The sequence below is a fragment of the Salvelinus alpinus genome, chromosome 4 (assembly GCF_045679555.1).
Source record: "Salvelinus alpinus chromosome 4, SLU_Salpinus.1, whole genome shotgun sequence".
Classification (NCBI taxonomy): domain Eukaryota; kingdom Metazoa; phylum Chordata; class Actinopteri; order Salmoniformes; family Salmonidae; genus Salvelinus; species Salvelinus alpinus.
In genome coordinates, this window is record NC_092089.1 from 81,148,505 (window position 1) to 81,171,819 (window position 23,315).

At 44.1% G+C, this 23,315-nt stretch overlaps 1 protein-coding gene across 4 annotated transcripts in view; it reads right to left on the reverse strand.

Annotated features, from left to right (window-relative positions):
* Window positions 1-23,315, reverse strand: part of LOC139574524 (ecto-NOX disulfide-thiol exchanger 2-like) — a 349,993-nt gene that overhangs the window by 265,570 nt on the left and 61,108 nt on the right. For all 4 annotated transcript variants that reach the window (XM_071399195.1, XM_071399194.1, XM_071399191.1 and 1 more), the window contains one exon: window positions 11,344-11,436. In XM_071399195.1, the coding sequence (XP_071255296.1) occupies window positions 11,344-11,377 (34 nt within the window). In that variant the 5' untranslated portion in view covers window positions 11,378-11,436. The remainder of the gene's footprint in view (window positions 1-11,343; window positions 11,437-23,315) is intronic.

Genomic DNA, 23,315 nt, shown 5'->3' on the forward strand with positions numbered 1-23,315 from the left:
GTATCCCTTCTTTCTTTTCTCTCCAAAACTCTTGAACGTGCCGTCCTTGGCCAGCTCTCCTGCTATCTCTCTCAGAATGACCTTCTTGATCCAAATCAGTCAGGTTTCAAGACTAGTCATTCAACTGAGACTGCTCTTCTCTGTGTCACGGAGGCGCTCCGCACTGCTAAAGCTAACTCTCTCTCCTCTGCTCTCATCCTTCTAGACCTATCGGCTGCCTTTGATACTGTGAACCATCAGATCCTCCTCTCCACCCTCTCCGAGCTGGGCATCTCCGGCGCGGCCCACGCTTGGATTGCGTCCTACCTGACAGGTCGCTCCTACCAGGTGGCGTGGCGAGAATCTGTCTCCGCACCACGTGCTCTCACCACTGGTGTCCCCCAGGGCTCTGTTCTAGGCCCTCTCCTATTCTCGCTATACACCAAGTCACTTGGCTCTGTCATATCCTCACACGGCCTCTCCTATCATTGCTATGCAGACGACACACAATTAATCTTCTCCTTTCCCCCCTCTGATAACCAGGTGGCGAATCGCATCTCTGCATGTCTGGCAGACATATCAGTGTGGATGACGGATCACCACCTCAAGCTGAACCTCGGCAAGACGGAGCTGCTCTTCCTCCCGGGGAAGGACTGCCCGTTCCATGATCTCGCCATCACGGTTGACAACTCCATTGTGTCCTCCTCCCAGAGCGCTAAGAACCTTGGCGTGATCCTGGACAACACCCTGTCGTTCTCAACTCACATCAAGGCGGTGACCCGTTCCTGTAGGTTCATGCTCTACAACATTCGCAGAGTACGACCCTGCCTCACACAGGAAGCGGCGCAGGTCCTAATCCAGGCACTTGTCATCTCCCGTCTGGATTACTGCAACTCGCTGTTGGCTGGGCTCCCTGCCTGTGCCATTAAACCCCTACAACTCATCCAGAACGCCGCAGCCCGTCTGGTGTTCAACCTTCCCAAGTTCTCTCACGTCACCCCGCTCCTCCGCTCTCTCCACTGGCTTCCAGTTGAAGCTCGCATCCGCTACAAGACCATGGTGCTTGCCTACGGAGCTGTGAGGGGAACGGCACCTCCGTACCTTCAGGCTCTGATCAGGCCCTACACCCAAACAAGGGCACTGCGTTCATCCACCTCTGGCCTGCTCGCCTCCCTACCTCTGAGGAAGTACAGTTCCCGCTCAGCCCAGTCAAAACTGTTCGCTGCTCTGGCACCCCAATGGTGGAACAAACTCCCTCACGACGCCAGGTCAGCGGAGTCAATCACCACCTTCCGGAGACACCTGAAACCCCACCTCTTTAAGGAATACCTAGGATAGGATAAAGTAATCCTCCTAACCCCCCCCCTCCCCCTTAAAAGAGTTAGATGCACTATTGTAAAGTGGTTGTTCCACTGGATATCATAAGGTGAATGCACCAATTTGTAAGTCGCTCTGGATAAGAGCGTCTGCTAAATGACTTAAATGTAAATGTAAATGCATGTGACAGACTTGATTTGACAAGAATTGGGGTGTCAATCATGGCCTAAAGCCACATCGAAACTGTGTAGAAATTATAAATGGACCTACATGTATATAATTCCTTCACTGTGTCCATCTCTCAAAGACAGAAACAAAAGTTAGAGTCGGGACGTATTAAAAGTTGCAAAAACGGGAAGGTTTTTTTTCCTCTCCAGATTTTGATGTCGAAGCAATACTCTATAACCAATTTTCACTGCGGCTCTCCGGACCTCGGTGATCACCAAATGTGGCCCCCGAGCAAAATTTGTTTGACACCCCTCGTCTACAAAGTTTGAGATGAAAAATAAGTGTCTGAGAAATGTTTGATGGGTCAAACAATATTATCTTCAACAGCCTGTCTGCACTTCCAAAAACAAATTTCAAAGCCCACAGCCCATACACAAGAACTGTCAAACGGATTCCAAAGTGGAAACGAACGAGGCAAAGACTGTGTACTTGAGCATGGAAACATTCCCAGCATTGATTTTTAAACAACCTTAACCAATTAGAGAAATAAATGAGGCGTCTGTTGTTGGCGGAGCAGTAACGTTGCCTGCTCAATCTGCAGAGTAATTTCCTGCATATAGAAATTGTATGGTTACAGTCAGTAGTAGCCCTTTCAGTATGGTTGTATGTCACAGCAACAAAAAGTAATTAGAGCCAAAACTCAATGTATAAACAAATTCTAAAGATGAAATGTTAAGAGTCAAATTAGTGCATGGCAAGTGACTCATCATCCATATTAGAGGGTGTAAATATGACTATAATAAGTTGTATTATGCCCTCAGAATCATAAGCAGAATGTACTAATGATATTGAGTTCAGTTGACAGTTTTAAAGGACAGCCAAATATGTTGAGCACCTTGACCTAAAGCTATTTTAAAATCTGACATTAACTAGCTTTGTCTGATGGTCCAGGATCATGGATCCTCAAATAGAAGCCCACTACATGGACTCAATCAGCAGGAGTGTTACTGAAACTGTTTTATGACAGCTCACAGTATGGTAAGATCTATAAAAAAAATAAAAAAAACATTAAAAAAAAGGCTTCCAAGTAGCTGCATTGGATGGAGCTGCTGAAACACTCATTCAGACAGACCCTTTTTCTGTGTCCTCGTTTTTCGCCACAACAGACTGGTCATAAATAAACTAAATGCTTCCCAGACAGAACTAAATTAATTCTGTCACCAAATAGAAAATGAAAGAGTTGGCGCTCCTATTGAGTTCAGTTCTCCCTAGGCCTAAGGGACAGTGTTTCTGCTTATCCGTTTTTCAAACCGTGATGTTCTTTCAAAGGCTTTCTTGGTTCAAGTGCATTTAAATCAAATACCACATTTGCCTTTTTGCTACCACAGATTAAATACAAATTTTCATTGGTTTTTATGGTTAGTGTTATAAATTAGTGATCATCTTAAGCCAAATTAACTGGGTGGCTTGAAAGAGGGGTATGATAAATCAAAGTCACTTTGCTGGAACATTTCCACTCCCCAAAAAAATGTGGGGGAAAAAAGATACTGCCATGACAAAAAAAAAACATTTGTGAGCCAACTCTTCAATCACTGGGTCATAAATCTAATTAGAAATCGCAGAGCGCAACGAGATATCAGCCAGTCCATATCCGTACCTCATCGTTGAGCTGGAAAATCAGCCATAGTTGATCACCTCGTCTAAGAGACACCTGTTGAACAATAAGTAACTTGTTTAGTTAAGATGGAGATATTTTGTCTCATTATTGAAGATGTTCAGAGCATAAGAAAGACGAAATTAAATCAAACTTTATTAGTCACATGCGCCGAATACAGCAGGTGTAGACCTTACAGTGAAATGCTTACTTACGAGCCTCTGACAGTGCAGTTTCAAAAAATACGGATAAGAATAAGAGATAAAAGTAACAAGTAGTTAAAGAAGAGCAGTAAAAAAATATATATATATACATACATACACACACAGGGGGGTGCCGGTACAAAGTCAACCATGTTAGTTTGTTGGTGACGTGGACACCAAGGAACTTGACGCTCTCAACCTGCTCCACTGCAGCCCCGTCGATGAGAATGGAGGCGTGCTTGGTCCTCTTCTTCCTGTAGTCCACAATCATCTCCTTTGTCTTAACCAGGTTGAGGGAGAGGTTGTTGTTCAGGCACCACCCGGCCATGTCTCTGACCTCCCTATAGGCTGTCTCTTTGTTGTCGGTGATCAGGCCTACCACTGTTGTGTCACCGGCAAATTTAATGGTGTTGGAGTCGTGCCTGGCCGTGCAGTCATGAGTGAACAGGGAGTACAGGAGGGGGCTGAGCACGCACCCCTGAGGGGCCCCTGTGTTGAGGATCAGCGTGGCGGATGTGTTGTTACCAAACCTTACCACCTGGGGGCGGCCCGTAAGGAAGTCCAGGATCCAGTTGCAGAGGGAGGTGTTTAGTCCCAGGGACCTTAGCTTATTGTTGAGCTTTCAGGGCACTATGGTGTTGAACGCTGAGTTGTAGTCAATGAATAGCATTCTCACATAGGTGTTCCTTTTCTCCAGGTGGGAAAGGGCAGTGTGGAGTGCAATAGAGACTGCATCATCTGTGGATCTGTAGGGGTGGTATGCGAATTGGAGTGGGTCTAGGGTTTCCGTGTGATGGTGTTGATGTGAGCCATGACCAGCCTTTCAAAGCACTTCATGGCTACAGACGTGAATGCTACAGGTCGGTAGTCATTTAGGCAGGTTACCTTAGTGCCAGTGCCCAAGAACGCTATGGTGGTATGACAGACTCGGACAGAGAGAGGTTGAAAATGTCAGTGAAGACACTTGCTAGTTGGTCAGCGAATTGTCGCAGTACACGTCCTGGTAATCCGTCTGGCCCTGCGGCCTTGTGAATGTTGACCTGTCTTACATCGGCTGCGGAGATCATGATCACAGTCTTCAGGTACAGCTGGTGCTCTCATGCATGTTTCAGTGTTATTTGCCTCGAAGCGAGCATAGAAGTAGTTTAGCACGTCCAGTACGCTCGTGTCACTGGGCAGCTCTTGGCTGTGCTTCCCTTTGTAGTCTGTAATGGTTTGCAGGCCCTGCCACATCCAACAAGCGTCAGAGCCGGTGCAGTACAACTCGATCTTAGTCCTGTATTGACGCATTGCCTGTTTGATGGTTCGTCGGAGGGCATAGCAGGATTTCTTATAAGCTTCCGTGTTAGAGTCCCCCTCCTTGAAAGCGGCAGCTCGAGCCTTTAGCTCAGTGCGGATGCTGCCTGTAATCCATGGTTTCTGGTTGGGGTATGTACGTACGGTCACTGTGGGGATGACGTCATCGATGCACTTATTGATAAAGCCAATGACAGATGTGGTGTACTCCTCAATGCCATTGGAGGAATAACGTAACATATTCCAGTCTGTACTAGAAAAACAGTCCTGTAGCTTAGTATCTGCTTCATATGACCACTATTTTTTTTTTATTGATCTAGTCACTGGTGCTTCCTCAAATTTTTGCTTGTAAGCAGGAATCAGGAGGATAGAATTATGGTCAGATTTGCCAAATGGAGGGCGAGGGAGAGCTTTGTATGCATCTCTGTGTGTGGAGTATAGGTGGTCCAGAGTTCTTTTCCCTCTGGTTGCACATTTAACATGTTGGTAGAAAATAGGTAAAACGGATTTAAGTTTCCCTGCATTAAAGTCCCCGGCTACAAGGCGCGCCGCCTCTGGGTGAGCATTTTCTTATTTGCTTATGGCGGAATACAGCTCTTTCAATGCTATCTCAGTGCCAGCCTCTGACTGTGGTGGTATGTAAACAGCTACAAAGAATATAGATGAAAACTCCCTGGGTAGATAATGTGGTCTGCAGCTTATCATGAGAAACTCTACCTCAGGCGAGCAGTAGCTGGAGACTTCCTTAGATATTGTGCACCAGCTGTTTTTTACAAAAATACATAGACCGCCGCCGCTTGTCTTACCAGACACCGCTGTTCTATCCTGCCGATACATCGTATAACCAGCCAGCTGTATGCTGATATTGTCGTCGTTCAGCACGTGGAGCATAAGAAGTTACAATTTTTAATGTCCTGTTGATAGTTCAATCTTCCCAATAAGTCGTCCATTTTATGTCCAACGATTGCATGTTTGCGAGCAGAATTGAGGGGAGTGGGGGTTTATTCGATCGCCTCCTACTCCTCAGAAGGCAGCCCACCCTCCGGCCTCTCTTTCTCCGCCTCCTCTTCACCTAACACATCACTAACGTCTAACGTGATACATTTTTAACCGAGTCTTCTTCTGATCGAACATTTTTTTTTTTTTTTTTTATCTCTGAAAGAAAAGGGTTCCTGGGGTATGGTTTCAAAGATGTCTCCAAAAGATACTGTGCAGCTCTAATGTGGTCCCTCTGAAAATGTTGAACCATCACACAGAGAGAAGTTGTAAATCACAGATGTCTCTGTCTCTCCACCGGCCTTTATATCCACTCTCAGTAGATTGTAAATCGGATGCCTTGTGTTGTATTGTAAAGTCTGCATTTAACGATTCCAGAATTGATGATGCCCCTTGCACACAGTGGAATCAGAAGAGTAGATAGTGTAGAATGCTATACTAATATGCCCTTTCCAATCAAACAGAGGTGTCAGATCCCTGCTCTGCAAAGCTTTCAGAATTTGAGAGTGGATGATATTTGAAGGTTCTGCTCACCAGAAAGCCTGCCAGAGTTTAAAGGACTGTGCTGGTATTTGGTGTCATCCATTTTGAGATCAATGAAACATACTATTATAGCTCAGACCGGGAGGGGAAAATGTCAGATCTAACGATTCATAGTGTTTCATTAGCTCCACTGCCCTTTGTGGATGGAGAGACTGCCCATCGATCTGAACCAGAGCTAAGGATGGAGCCCTCCATTCTTTCACCACTTCCTCTGTCCGTCTATTTCTTTCTCACTACCCATCCTTCCTTTGGATCCTGTATCACACTCTCCCTCTTCCTTCTCTCTTTTCCTCCTCTCTGTTTCCCACCCTCACCCTCTCGTTGAGTCCTGATTAGTAGATTATCACCTCATTAAGTCAGCGTCTCCACTGGCCAGATTGTGTTATTCCTGGTGGAATACTTGGTATATGAGCTCTGGGAGGAGAGAGGGACCATGGAAAAGACATTGGGGCTGTGTAGTTTTGTGTTCCAGAACCTTCTGCTGAAATCAAATTTTTCTTGGGTGAGAAGGGGGGAAGTGGAAGCCTTGGCAACATTCTGTAAATTGGATTAAGTGAAAGATACAGAGGCAAGCTGATCTCCAGGAAGTCCCCACCAGCATGAATATTGATGGTAGCAGATTTCATACAGAGTGCAGAATACCTCTTTACCTCAGTCTATAGCTAAACCCCAGTCAACAGCAGGGGCTCCCCACCATCAGTCCACACTGGTCATGGTGCTCAAAATCACCGTCCAAACACACCGTTGGCCAAAAAACACAGAGGAAGGGGAATATAATGATTTGTGTTTGCACAACACAGTATGCAGACTGGAGTGCAGCAAGTCCTCTATTACACAATCACAAGTGGTTCATCAGAACAAGTGGGTATTCTAATGCATTTTGGCTCCAGAGAAGTGCAGCTAGCTGTGGTCCAGGAACCAAATGTGCCATCTGCCTAGATGAGCATCAGAAACTCTGGCCCCTACACAACATTAACAGCATCTGCTTGGTGAATCAGACTCAAGGTCAAGTGTTAAAAACTCTCAGCAGAACTGACAAACTGTTTCATAACCAGGGGCTGACAGGGGGACCCGCAAATCATTGTATCTGAGAAAAACATAGCCTTTTCAAAAATAATTTCCTGCTATTCTACTTCATTTTACATGACTGTAAACATTACAATAATATTTTTGAATACCACGCGAGTGACAAGATACTGGGATCAATAAAACCAACGACCCAGGTCTTAAATGCAACCACTAGCATAGGCCAATGAAAAGAGTGTGTACACAGATTATAGGCCTACAATGAGGAAATGATAGTCCACTAACTATCCAGTTGCACTCATTTAAGCAAGGTCTTGGTGACCTTTTTCTCATCTCAGGGCATTCCAATTCCAGTCACAACTTGAGGAAACTATTAAGTCAATGCATATCCAGCCCAACACCACCACCTGCCCTGCACCTGACACTCACCAATTAAGAGGATGTAGTTTGTATTTGTAAGGGATCCCCATTAGCAGCTACTCTTCCTGGGGCCCAAACATATTAAAGCACTCACATTACATATAAAACAAAAGATAACAGTACATCTTATAACATTACACCACTACATATCTACAATACAAAATGCTCAATACCACCATAAAACAATACCACAATGTATTGTTAGATATGTGTCTGTACCTTGTGTGCGTCTTCACAGTATCCATTGTTCCATAAGGTGTATTTTTACCTGCTTTTTAAATCTGATTCTACTGCTTGCATCAGTAACCTGATGTGGAATAGAGTTCCATGTAGTCACGGCTCTATGTAGTACTGTACACCTCACAGTCTGTTCTGGACCTCTGGTAGCATTTCTTATGGGTTATGCATGGGTTTCCGAGCTGTATGCAAGTATTTTAAAAACCGACAGCTCGGTACATTCAGCTTGTCAACACCTCTTACAAAAACAAGTAGTGATGAAGTCAATCTCTTCCACTTGAGCCATGAGAGACTGACATGCATGTCATTAATGTTAGCTCTGCGAGAACTCTGCCAGACCCCGGTGCCTTGTCATTGTTGATAGACAATACTTTTTTCACCTCTTCCACACTGACTTTACGTAATTCAAAAGTACAATTGTCTTTCATAATTTGGTCAGATATACTTGGATGTGTAGTGTCAGCGTTTGTTGCTGACATGTCATACTAAAATTTGCTTATCTTGCCAATGAAAAACTCATTAAAGTAGTTGGCAATATCAGTGAGTTGTGACGAATGAGCCATCTGATTCAATGACTGACGAATGAGCCATCTGATTCAATGACTGACGAATGAGCCATCTGATTCAATGACTGATGAATGAGCCATCTGATTCAATGACTGATGGAGCCGAGTTTGCCTTTTCCCCAACATTTAATTTAAGGTGCTCCAAAGCTTTTTATTATCATTCATTTTTGTTAAATAGTATAGATTCTATTTTATTTTATTTAGTTTAGTCACATGATTTCTTAATTTGCAGTATGTTTGCCAATCAAGTTGGGCAGCCAGACTCATTTGCTATACCTTTTGTCTCATCCATCTCACCCATACAATTTTTCAATTCCTCATCAATCCAAGGGGATTCAACTGTCTTTACAGTCATTTTCTTAATGGGTGCGTTGCTTATTAGTAACTGGAAAAAGCAATTTAATAAATGTGTCAAGCGCAGTGCCTGGTTGCTCCTCATTACACACCACAGACCAGCAAATATTCTTTACATCATCAACATATGAATCATTACAAAACTTATTGTATGACCTCTTAGACACTATATTAGGCCAAGCCTTTGTTTTTTCTAGATATGGCTACTATATTGTGATCACAGTGGTAGCCCTGAACTTCATACCTCTACTTTCCTTCCTTTAATGGTGTCTGTTGCTCTGCCATCAAAGGCCACTGAGAGGACAAGGTTCTCAAGCTCCAGTTAGTAAGCACAGAGACGTGACGTTGTTGGATGCCAGAAAAACAGACAAACAGAGGCCAGTTAGAGATGAAGTATATATCAGAGAGTAGCAGTGCTGAGGGAAGATATACTACCACACACTGATGGACTACAAAAATGCTGTAGCGAGAGGCCAGAAAGAGGGATAGAGGATGAGAGTGGGATATCGATAGAGATCAGACACCAGACCGCTGTAGGCTGAGGCAGAGTGTAGAGGACGAGAAGAGAGAGGAAAATGGAACATCACCAGAGACCGGAGATACAATGCCTTTAGAGGCCAGAGAGAGTGATAGAGAGGATGGGGGAGGCCAGAGAGAGAAATAGGCCAGACACCAGACTGTACATTCATTATCACCTGACCAACCTGTGCACCACACTGTGTGAACATAATAGGAGTTGACACACTCATCTACCAAAGCCCGGCAAGAGAAGAGACGCTTTCATTCCTTCTCCCCATGCTCTCACACCACCAGGGAATACAATTAGCACCTGGCAAATGCCGGTAGATTTAGGTATTGGCGGGTAAGAATGTCTATTTCACCAGCCACGTTGGCGGGTGGTTAATTTGCAGGAATCTAGTATGAGCATTACATTCCTGAATAAAAATAGTCAAAAGTGAAATAAGCACATGGAGTTAGAAAAATGCTGCATGAGCTGTTTTCAAAGTATTTCTGCTGTTTTGTTTCATAGCTGCTAATTACATTAATAAACACTAATCCTATATCCCACTTTGCACAGCAACACTGCCTGGCAGGGGAGCTGAGCGCACGGACTTTAGTGCTGATATTCATTTTTGGAGGCGCTGTGCACAGGCATAAAATATGGTCTAATTTACTCGAAAGTGTCATGTTCCTTGGCTATTTACATTGTTTTTTTTCACGAACTCGGTTGTTTTACGACATTAGTTTGAGTCTGCTGCTTCAACTGATAGCAAAAAGATACCCTAGTCAGACCCCAAATCTCAGACACGTGACAGGACTCCAGTGGGCCTGTTGCCATGGTAACCAGAGCCAGAGTAAGAGGGGGTAGCGCCAGGGGGGTTGGGCAGAGCCAGTGTAATAGTGGGGGTAGCTCCACGGGGGATGGGGAGAGCCAGTGTAATAGTAGGGGTATCTCCAGGGGGGTTGGGCAGAACCAGTGTAATAGTGGGGGTAGCTCCACGGGGGTTGGGGAGAGCCAGTGTAATAGTAGGGGTATCTCCAGGGGGGTTGGGCAGAACCAGTGTAATAGTGGGGGTAGCTCCACGGGGGTTGGGGAGAGCCAGTGTAATAGTAGGGGTATCTCCAGGGGGGTTGGGCAGAACCAGTGTAATAGTGGGGGTAGCTCCAGGGGCGTTGGGGAGAGCCAGTGTAATAGTGGGGGTAGCTCCACGGGGGTTGGGGAGAGCCAGTGTAATAGTAGGGGTAGCTCCAGGGGCGTTGGGCAGAGCCAGTGTAATAGTAGGGGTATCTCCAGGGGGGTTGGGCAGAACCAGTGTAATAGTGGGGGTAGCTCCAGGGGCGTTGGGGAGAGCCAGTGTAATAGTGGGGGTAGCTCCAGGGGGGTTGGGGAGAGCCAGTGTAATAGTGGGGGTAGCTCCAGGGGGGTTGGGGAGAGCCAGTGTAATAGTAGGGGTAGCTCCAGGGGCGTTGGGGAGAGCCAGTGTAATAGTAGGGGTATCTCCAGGGGGGTTGGGGAGAGCCAGTGTAATAGTGGGGGTAGCTCAGAACCAGTGTAATAGTGGGGGTAGCTCCAGGGGGGTTGGGCAGAGCCAGTGTAATAGTAGGGGTAGCTCCAGGGGCATTGGGGAGAGCCAGTGTAATAGTGGGGGTAGCTCCAGGGGGGTTGGGGAGAGCCAGTGTAATAGTGGGGGTAGCTCCAGGGGCGTTGGGGAGAGCCAGTGTAATAGTGGGGGTAGCTCCAGGGGCGTTGGGGAGAGCCAGTGTAATAGTAGGGGTATCTCCAGGGGGGTTGGGCAGAACCAGTGTAATAGTGGGGGTAGCTCAGAACCAGTGTAATAGTGGGGGTAGCTCCAGGGGGGGTTGGGCAGCAGAGAGGAGGCTCTACTGGATAGAAGGAAACCTCCAATAGAGGACAAATACAGTCTTATCAGGTGTGCAGCAGGAATTTTGGCAGTAAATCCCCTTAGGAGCCATGAAATCTGGACACTGCACCTGAGAACGCCTCCAGGGCTGTGGTGTGTATGCACCCCTCCAGACTCTCTTTCCACATGCAAACTCGTGCACAGACACACTGAGCTCTTACCTGCTGCTCGTCCTGATCTGTAGTCCTTGTACATTATGGCGTTGTGGTGGCACTTCCTCTGATCTCAGCCCCTCTGGTCTCTCAGTGATGCTCCTGTGAAGAAACAGCATCAACAACAATGGCCCATGATTCTCTGTTCATTCTCTTTAGATCCATGCTGTTCAAGAGAGCACCAATATGCCATACCAGGATCTCAGCTCATCATTTCTGTGGCTGGTTCAAGGACACCAAGAGGACTGTGTAATAAGACACCAAGAGGACTGGGTAATAAGGGCCACAATAAAGGTGCTTTGTCTTGAGTAGAGAAAGATGATAACTAAAGGAGGATGTCACTGTGCTTCTCTGATAGGCATGGCCCTTCTGCTTTGTAGAGGAGACACTCATCTGAACCAGAAAGAGCTGTGGATCAGGAGGGTCCCAGTGACTGTAGAATTTACACTCAGCCTTTAAAAAATATATATATTATTTAACCAGGTAGGCTAGTTGAGAGCAAGTTCTCATTTACAACTGTGACCTGGCCAAGATAAAGCAAAGCAGTGCGACACAAACAGAGTTACACATGGAATAAACAAACATAGAGCCAATAACACAATAGAAAAAAAGTCTATATACAGTGTGTGCAAATTAGGTAAGATAAGGGAGGTAAGGGAATAAATAGGCCATAGTGTCGAAATAATTACAATTTAGCAATTAAACACTGGAGTGATAGATGTGCAGAAGATGAAAGTGCAAGTAGAGATACTGGGGTGCAAAGGAGCAAACATAAATAACAGTATTGGGATGAGGTACAGTGGGGCAAAAAAGTATTTAGTCAGCCACCAATTGTGCAAGTTCTCCCACTTAAAAAGATGAGAGAGGCCTGTAATTTTCATCATAGGTACACTTCAACTATGACAGACAAAATGAGAAAAAAAATCCAGAAAATCACATTGTAGGATTTTTAATGAATTTATTTGCAAATTAGGGTGGAAAATAAGTATTTGGTCAATAACAAAAGTTTCTCAATACTTTGTTATATACCCTTTGTTGGCAATGACAGAGGTCAAACGTTTTCTGTAAGTCTTCACAAGGTTTTCACACACTGTTGCTGGTATTTTGGCCCATTCCTCCATGCAGATCTCCTCTAGAGCAGTGATGTTTTGGGGCTGTTGCTGGGCAACACGGACTTTCAACTCCCTCCAAAGATTTTTCTATGGGGTTGAGACCTGGAGACTGGCTAGGCCACTCTAGGACCTTGAAATGCTTCTTACGAAGCCACTCCTTCGTTGCCCGGGCGGTGTGTTTGGGATCATTGTCATGCTGAAAGACCCAGCCACGTTTCATCTTCAATGCCCTTGCTGATGGAAGGAGGTTTTCACTCAAAATCTCACGATACATGGCCCCATTCATTCTTTCCTTTACACGGATCAGTCGTCCTGGTCCCTTTGCAGAAAAACAGCCCCAAAGCATGATGTTTCCACCCCCATGCTTCACAGTAGGTATGGTGTTCTTTGGATGCAACTCAGCATTCTTTGTCTTCCAAACACGACGAGTTGAGTTTTTACCAAAAAGTTATATTTTGCTTTCATCTGACCATATGACATTCTCCCAATCTTCTTCTGGATCATCCAAATGCTCTCTAGCAAACTTCAGACGGGCCTGGACATGTACTGGCTTAAGCAGGGGGACACGTCTGGCACTGCAGGATTTGAGTCCCTGGCGGCATAGTGTGTTACTGATGGTAGGCTTTGTTACTTTGGTCCCAGCTCTCTGCAGGTCATTCACTAGGTCCCCCCGTGTGGTTCTGGGATTTTTGCTCACCGTTCTTGTGATCATTTTGACCCCACGGGGTGAGATCTTGCGTGGAGCCCCAGATCGACGGAGATTATCAGTGGTCTTGTATGTCTTCCATTTCCTAATAATTGCTCCCACAGTTGATTTCTTCAAACCAAGCTGCTTACCTATTGCAGATTCAGTCTTCCCAGCCTGGTGCAGGTCTACAATTTTGTTTCTGGTGTCCTTTGACAGCTCTTTGACAGCTCTTTGGTCTTGGCCATAGTGGAGTTTGGAGTGTGACTGTTTGAGGTTGTGGACAGGTGTCTTTTATACTGATAACAAGTTCAAACAGGTGCCATTAATACAGGTAACGAGTAGAGGACAGAGGAGCCTTTTAAAGAAGAAGTTACAGGTCTGTGAGAGCCAGAAATCTTGCTTGTTTGTAGGTGACCAAATACTTATTTTCCACCATAACTTGCAAATAAATTCATTAAAAATCCTACAATGTGATTTTCTGGATTTTTTTTCTCATTTCGTCTGGCATAGTTGAAGTGTACCTATGATGAAAATTACAGGCCTCTCTCATCTTTTTAAGTGGGAGAACTTGCACAATTGGTGGCTGACTAAATACTTTTTTGCCCCACTGTAGTTACAGATGGGCTATCTACAGGTGCAGTGATCTGTGAGCTGCTCTGACAGCTGATGCTTGAAGTTAGTGAGGGAGATATGACTCTCCAGCTTCAGTGATTTTTGCAATTCGTTCCAGTCATTGGCAGCAGAGAACTGGAAGGAAAGGCAGCCAAAGGAGAAATTGGCTTTGGGGATGAGCAGTGAAATATACCTGCTGGAGCGCGTGCTATGGGTGGGTGCTGCTATGGTGACCAGTGAGCTGAGATAAGGCGGGGCTTTATCTAGCAAAGACTAATAGATGACCTGGAGCCAGTGGGTTTGGCGACGAATATGAAGTGAGGGCCAGCCAACGAGAGCAAAGGTCTCAGTGGTGGGTAGTATATGGGGCTATGGTGACAAAACGGATGGAACTGTGATAGACTGCATCCAATTTGCTGAGTAGAGTGTTGGAGGCTATTTTGTAAATGACATCGCCGAAGTCGAGGATCGGTAGAATGGTCAGTTTTACAAGGGTATGTTTGGCAGCATGAGTGAAGGATGCTTTGTTGCGAAATAGGAAGCCGATTCGAGATTTAATTTTGGATTGGAGATGTTTGTGAGTCTGGAAGGAGAGTTTACAGTCTAACCAGACACCTAGGTATTTGTAGTTGTCCACATATTCTAAGTCAGAGCCGTCCAGAGTAGTGATGCTGGATGGGCGGGCAGGTGCGGGCAGCGATCGGTTGAAGAGCACGCATTTAGTTTTACTTGCATTTAAGAGCAGTTTGAGAACACGGAAGGAGAGTTGTATGGTATTGAAGCTCGTCTGGAGGGGACACCATGGAGGAAAATACAAAAACACAAAGCTGCCAGAGACCGACGCACAGAGAATATTCACTGTGATGTATTATAATAGACTGAAAGAGGCCCTAAGGGTATCGTGATGACCAGAGTAATTGGCTTTCTCCTGCTATGACAATCTGCATCAGTCATGCCATGATGCCAACACACACTCAAGCCACTGTAAAGGGCACAGAGATCCCCAAAGCTTCCTCTACTACTCACAAACACTCCTGAACAACAAAGGCTTTTTTCTGCCTCAGTGAATTTCTCCTGCCTGTTACCTCATATTTCTGTGTCTGACTTTGTATTGAATGCTTGTGCATGTACACTGAGTATACAAAACATTGCTCTTTCCATGACAGACAGACCATGAGGAAGGTATGATCCCTTATTGATGTCACCTGTTAAATCCAGTTCAACCAGTGTTGATGAAGGGGAGAAGACATGTTAAAGGATTTTTAAGTCTTGAGACATGGATTGTGTTGTGTTATTAAGAAAGTGAATGGGAAAGACAAAACATTTAAGTGCCTTTGAACAGGGTTTGGTATTAGGTGCCAGGAGCACCGGTTTGAGTGTGTCAAGAACTACAACACTGCTGGGTTTCCCGTGTGTATCAAGAACGGTCCACCACCAAAAGGACATCCAGCCAACTTGACAACTGTTGGAAGCATTGGAGGCAAAATCGGCCAAGATCTCTAAGACTTGACACCTTGTAGAGTTCATGCCACAACGAACTGATGCTGTTCTGAGGGCAAAGTGGGGTGCAACTCAATATTTGGAAGGTGTTCCTAATGTTTTATACACTCAATGTATACTTGAATCAAAATATTAACTTCTATAACGTATTGCAGGTGACAGTCCTTGAACTTGGAACCAAAAAGACGTCTCAACGAGTATTGTGACCATGTATTGTAATGAAGGACTTTTTAAATAATTTGTCCTGACAGCCAGTTACCAGTTAGCGGATCCTTTGGTTTTACTTTACCTTCTCCTTGAAATACCAGGCGACTGTTTCCCTTAGGAGGATAGAACGCACAGAGGGGTGGAGGGAGCAGGTGTTCTTGTGACCTGCTCCCTCCACCCCTCCTGTGATTTCATCCTTCCTTCCACCCCTCTGATTCCATCCCTCCCTTCATCGCTGACCTGCTTCTCCAACACCATCCCTCTCACCTGCTCCCTCCATCCCTCTTCCCACTCCCTCAATCCCTCTTCCCACTCCCTCCTCCCCCCCTCTTTCCAGTCCATCCCTCCACATAGCTTCAGAGATCTGTTCATCCACTACCCTTGACCACAGAAGACCAGAGTGAGAGCTGGTGATGTGGGATCTGTAACCAGCCTCTCTTTGTCTTTAGACAGCAGAGTTCCAGGTCAGGCTTCAACACTGGTCCAGATCTGTTCATTACCAGTACTGTACACCTCAAGTGTCATGGTGAATAAGGACAGAAACAGCTGTTCTGTTGTTGAGTCTATCGTTCTCTTTTATCTATTCTTCCTCTGTGTGAATGTGACTAACCCAGACTAAACAAAAGACAGGGGAAATAGCAACATGGTCTGCGCATATGCAATTTGTGCATACATTTTACGTATGGGTAGCCCCAGCAGAAATCAAACCCATAACCTTTGACATTGCAAGCGCCATGCTCTACCGACTGAGCTACAAAGGACCACAATCATGTATTTTTATCAAACCACACGCCTGGAACTGTGAGGATATTCTGCTGGAAGCCTAAAAGCAACTCACTTTGATTTTACATATTACAAATATGCATCCTACACTTTGTACAAACAGGCAAACAGCTCATTATTAGTACTCATAGTAACAGCCTACTACAAGGAGGCTCAAGGAAGGAAAGGGTTCAAGTCAGTGCAGGACTGACTAGTGATGGGGGGAGAAACAAAAATCAATAGTTAGATATCGCAATATTATTTTTGGACGATATATCGATTTTTGATTTGTAAAAATAAATGACGTACCTAGCGTTAGCTAGCGTCAGTCGTCGGCAGTACCTGCGCCAAAACGCAGGTATTTTTCATCCTAAAGATTGTTCCCATTTTTCAGCACTTTCATTTTCCTGGCTGATCAAAACTTGCTTTCTCATGCTCTTGTGTCTATATGTAGCAGAAATATGCTGAGCAATATGTTTGGAACATAAAATAGCAACAAAATCAAAGTATTGTGAAAATCGCAATACCTATCATATCGGCACCTAAGTATGGTACTAATATCGTATCGTGAGGCCCCGGGCAATTCCCAGTCCTAGGGCTGACCATGTGACACAGATCCTCAACAGGTCTTTAATTTCACACCCTGATGACCCTCTGAGGATCTTTCGATTGATGTAGATAACCACAAGACCATATGTTCCTCCTGGCACCAGCCACCTGAATGTTGCCCTCTTTTTCTTCACTCTAATAAATGTAAAGGTCATGGATGAATTACAGTCTGCCCTTCACACTGTGCACTAACTGGGCTCCAGCATGCACTTTAACTTAAGGCTGGTTATGAACACATATTTAGCAGTAAAGAGACGGAGGCAAACAGCATGAGGGCAGTGCACTAACTAGGCTTATGCAAAGTGAGGAGTACTGCAAACCAGACTAGGCTACGCTATATACAAGAACTCAGACCAAAGAGCACTAATTAATGAATGCATGATGAGTTGCATTTAGCCTCGCCAATAGCTCAATATCCTTTATGGGGTAACTCGTCTATCAATGTGTAGCATCCAGCTAGCTTCCCAAGCTAATGTTGGGCTACTGGTTCTGGTGGTGGGTAAACAGATGAAGGCTGTCATGCCGGGTTTCCCAAACTCAGTCCTCGGACCTCAAGGGTTGCACCTTTAGTTTTTTTGCACTAGCACTACACAGCTGATTCAAATAATCAACTAAATCATCCAGCTTTGATCATTTGAATCAACCATGTAGTGTTAGTGCAAAAAAAATCGAGGTCCCGAGGAGCGAGTTTGGGGAAACACAGCAGCAGTGGAAGTTATGGGACAGCAGAGAGGGGGTCCTTCTTCCTTTTCATTTGGAGTGACACCAAATCATATGGGTGATAATATTGGTGATTCCTCATGAAACTAGGAGAAAACAGGACCATGATTTGGGGTGTTTTCCTGAAATGTAATCCATAGAAGGGTCCTTATGAGGAAGGATTGTTTGACATATCTTGAAGCATAATTGAGAATGCATTAAAGTTGGAACATGTGACATTTTGGCCTTACCCAGGCCTCCTTTAAAACTCCAGTGTTTCATCTGTAGGTGCTACACAAAGTAAAAAATGGTGTCATCTGATGCTTTCCTGCTTGCTCTTTAATATGAGTATTTTGACTTCAATGAAAAATGAAGTTTGATAATTCACTATTTTAGATTTGTCTAATTTTGATATATATTGGTGAACAAATAATACTCTACTGCCATATCAAAGTCCCAGAGTGGGATCTCTGGTAGTTTTACATTTTTGTTTTCTAGAATGGACCAAGACATCTTAAATCCATTAAAACCACCCAAAAACACAATAACCATGAGCTATTTACTATTTACTGTAAAAACACCCACTTCCCTTACACATTAATTACCCGTGACATTTTTCATATCTTACCACCCACAGGCCTAGGCTACGAATTTCTTGCAGTCCAAAAATAAAAAACTCACGTTGCAGACTCAGAGACAGCAACTGTGTTATGATTATTAATGACACAAGCCTTGGTCTGGGAAAAGAGAATTTTAGCACAGTTCTTTGAAATCTTTCTGCCGCTATGAAATGCATGTTCTGATCCAGGCTTAAACGTGAGACGCTGAGAGGGGAGACTGGCTCCAGAGAGAATTGCATCATTATGCCAGACAGTCTTGCTGAGAGCGTGGATGCCATTCAAATGGAAAACGGACCCAAAATCTAAATTCGCTAGAGTACTGAAAGTAAAATCCCTGCTTGAATTGATGTTCCTGAAAACATGAAAGTATCCCAGAACTGAAGGTAGGAAGAAGAGAAGAAACATTTATTTTTTTTAACAAAGTGCTTTGAAAGAGATGGTTGGTGCGAATGATCTTTCCACTACATAGTTTAGGCCTATAACCTGATTTATTCGGTAACATTAACAAATACATCAGGTTAAATTTCAGATGGTGGTCGTAACAAATGCAGCCTTGCCTACAACAGTAGCATCATCATGGGAATAACTAAAAGGGAAATTGGGTAGTTAAGATGGAAGCACATCACAACTGAATATTAGCCTAGCTGGTTAATGATCAAATAGTTTAAAATGCTATATTTAATTAGCATAAATAACGATGCGGGATAGAGCTGCTGAGAATGTAACACACTTTCCACCAATCAAAAGCAGAGCTACTGTACCATACTCAATTAATTTTCATTGTCTTTCTCAGGCAATCCTGTATATTGTTTACAGGTATTTTAACACAATGTTGAGCACATTATTCATCATAGGTTCATTCAGAATTGGAACAAAAGCCTGTGGCGGGCAGAGATCAGAGGACCCCTCAGTGAACAGTCTTATCAGAGAGAGTCAACATGACCACATTGTGATGGAGGAGAGAGAGAACACATCAGCTCATCTGACTCCATTAATCTTCTCTGGCCGCACTGGAGGGGACTAGCAGCAGAGGCAATGCAGACCAACAGAGATTCAGTATCAGTGGATTACCTACTGAGCATTGGATTAATCATAAAAACTTAAACCAAGCTGAACTATACTTCACAAGCACCACTTTCCCCCATTCCCTATACCGTAGTTCTGCCTCTGTCTGCCAGGTTATCTGTATGATGAAGTACCTCATCTTCAACACAGGGACTACAAGAGGAAGCATTTTCCCCTTCTGTTGAGATCACTGAAAAAGGTACTACACTGGTTCAGCTGAGGGGAAAGGCAGTGCTTAACATGATGACGTTGAGTGGTATAACACAGGAAAATCTTACCTAATACCTGTATATGTCAAAACAGTGCTCAGCTGTACTAAAAGCCTCATGGCCTTGAAATATAGAAACCTATCCAGGTTCAAGTCCCTAAGCATACCATTGTCATAGTACTGTACATCAGTTACCATAGTCAACAATGTCAGGTTTTCCTGATCGGTTCAAAACTCGACCTCCACTTGCAGCTCAATTTGTTTTTTAAATTTGGTATACTCCCTAGACCTATGCTAATCAGACACAGCTTCATACAGACAATTACATTTACATTTGAGTCATTTAGCAAACGCTCTTTTCCAGAGAGACTTTCAGTAGTGAGTGCATACATTTTCGTAATCCTAATAATATACGAGTGGCTTTGTTTTATAACACTGCTCCACCATGGGAACATTCATTTAGGGCTGGAGGACAAATTGAACAGGAGGCATCGGTGTAGGGCCTAAGGATTTCTGAACCAGACTTCACAAATACAGTATTAGAATAGGTGGAGCTCTAGTTGACCTTTGCCCTTCCGTTGTTCACTGCCGGGGTTAACCGAGCAGAACGCCCAGGTGTCCAGTCTCCGGAGAGGATGAGCAATCCAAATGGCCCTTTTTACCGAGGTTATTATCCTCATGTGGCTCTGTCATGGCAACCGTTCCACTGCAGCGAGGGAAGGGCAGATGCCACATTAGAATATTGTTTAGCAGGGGATTTATACAATAGCATGCTGCATGCCTCCCATTGTGTCCAATGTAAAAACCGAAATGGGCTATTTGTCACGATTCAGAACTCATAAAATGATTCATAACAATAGAATAATGTAGGCCTAAAGTGTGACTGGGGAATGATACCAGTTTCCGACTGTAGAAAAGCATGTACACTTATAATGCACCAAAAGCAGTGTGATTGGGACTTGGGGAGCAGCTTGTGGGAGGAAGCATGATCCCTTTTCCTACTGGTAGATATATTGCATTCATTGTTGCAACTATTATTCCTGATATGAGGGAACCAGAGCCATGTATTTAGAGAATTGGGCAATGCTATTTCTGCAATATGATGCATTTACATGACAGTTCAACATTCTAAGGCTGCCATGTTAGCTCCCCATTAACATTACATGGGGAATACATAAACAATGCGATGTAACATAATGTCTAGATTTATAACAATATTAAACATTCTAAAAGTTGGCCTCTAAATTTGCAGTATGTCTCTGGGAGGGTAATGGAGTCCCAGTAGCTCTCTACAGTAGTCTTTCAAGACAGTCTCTTAAACTGCCATTTCGGATTGTTTGCTACAGTACTTTTACAGACACAAATAGGAATTCAATTGAGCAGCATCATTACATGAAGAGGTCTTACATAACCAAATAATACAGCTTGTTACAGAGAACAGAGAAAGAAAAGATGAGGTAATTGAGTTGCGAAGGGACACAGAATAGTCTAAAATGGCAATATGCCCTCAAATGGACATGAAACACTGGCTGTGAAAACATAATGTAGCCTAAAAGTTGAGTGGTGCTGCATATAGCCAGCATGCAGACAGACAACCTAACGGTATGGTTCCTAATGAGGGAGATATGACAACTGTACTAGGCCTATGTGCTTTTCTTTGATTAAAGAGAGCAGAACGAGATGAGACTGAGCCCAGAGCGAAGAGCCTCTTGAAAAAAATGTGATGGTATGTTAAAGAAAACTACCTTCATTAATCCTCTAGGAAAAAAATACTTCCATGTTCAACCTAGAGATGAACCTTTGCATGTCATCTTACGCTGCTCAGATAAATGGACTCTAGGCCTGTTGGTTGACAACCATTCCCAAAGGTTTCATTTTCTCACCACAAACCATGTTAGAGGACGCTGAACCTGATATTGCTCATTAACATGGGTAGCCTTCTATAGGTAAGGGAATAGCAGGTTATATAATTAAGTCATACCATTAGAGCCCGTCACTTCATTTCAGGTCTTTCTCCTCCACGCTGGAGTTGATGATTAGGGAGAGAAGATGGGAGGCCTAATAAGAAGCTTGTCTGAATCAGTAACTGCATGGCAGTTATGACAGATGACAAGGGAAAGGTGTCATGGGAACCAGATCATCAGGTGAACCAGATCATCAGGTGAACAAAGGGGTATGCTAAATTACAACTTGTCAACCATTCACTTTTTAAACACTGTAGCTAGTCAATTCAGTCTATCCTAAAGCCTACTAGGCCACCGAGGTGCTGAGATCTGACGGTCACAGCAGGATTTCTGCCCTGGCATCCGCCACGTACTGTAGCCAGTTAACCTTTTCAGACAAAACCTCTCGGGAATCTTTGTACCCAAAGGGCAGAAGGATAATTGGCACAGACAGTATTCAAATCCATAAAAGGAGTTCTAAGTGCAGTGTTGGAGGAAATGACTGTGCAGTTACATACAGATTTAGACCCAACTAACTGCAGGCTTCCAAATAGGTAGAGTGACAGGAACAACAGCAGCCTAACAATACATCTGGTTTCTATTACATGTCTGACTCCTTTAAAACAAAAACTAAATCCTATTCTAAAAAGGACAGTCATTGTAAATAAGAATTTGTTCTTAATTGGCTTGCTTAGTTAAATAAAGGTTAAATAAAAAATAAATACAATAAATAACTCTGAGTCCCTGCTGGAGTCCCTGCTGGCACGTTTTAGACTCGAGTCTGTCAGGCTTCTACACACGCAGGGAAACAAGGTCACGAAGCGCCAGTGACAGACGTGTTGGATATCTGGCAACGGCACCATGTTGCAAGGCAGACTCCCAGACATAAATAGTTGTCATCTAATTAGAATTCATAATTGTAAAGTGGATTGAAGGGGATGATTTTAGTTGACAACATTTGAAGCAATTCAATGTTTGAAGGGAACCTCCGTCTGTTTGAATTAAACTCTAATCTTTAGAGCAGTTCAAAACTGACAGAAACTATTTGCTTGCCAAATATTTACTTGTTAATCCAATCCAACATCCAGGGAGAGAATCTTCAGACAATCCATGCATACTGTAAACCCAATAACCAATTAGTAGAAAGAGAAAGCTGCAGCAATGCTGGAATCTGATCTTACTTCGGGCCTATGCATGGTTTAAGAAACCACGCCTTAAGCAACAGAGGGCGATCAACAAATGAACGGACCCAGCCGAAACACTTTCCATAGTAATTTGTAAACTCCGCTGAGCCACAGAGGCGTCGTAACTCCGCTGAGCCACAGAGACGTCATAGCAGACAGTCTCATCCCAAAGGATCCAGCCTCCTAGACTGAGCACCTCCCACTGAAGGCGGGTTTGTGAGAGTTTCCAGTTCCGTTATTTACGAGTGGGCCGGGAGCCAGTGGGCCTTGTTAAACATCCATAGGCACGTGTTCACCTTGCATCGATGGCCAATAGAAAGACTAGGGAAATCATGACCAGCTCTATCACATACAGAACCAGCCCAGAATTTGGCAGGTTACGATCCTGGCAGCACTCGAGGACGCTGAATTTAACCCACAAAAAAAATAAAAAAACAGGAAAAGTAAATAAAATTCAGTACCAGCTAGGGAAAAGCTAACTGGTGACAGGGCTAAACAAACCCTGTGTGGAATTCTTTCCCTCCAAAAATCACATCAAGCATCTGCTGTAAATGTTTTATATTAATTTTCAACAAAAAAGATATTGAATGGAAACATTTCATAAAAACCTCACAATAGCATGATTGTTGACTTCAGGGTATTATATTGAACAGAAACAATATGGAAGTAATGTGAGGTGCCTGAGAGTACCTGGCTGTGTTATCTACAGTTACCAAATTTAGGAGGAATAAGATTCTACTTCTCTTCCCAAGAAAGGGCCTCAAAGCAGCCT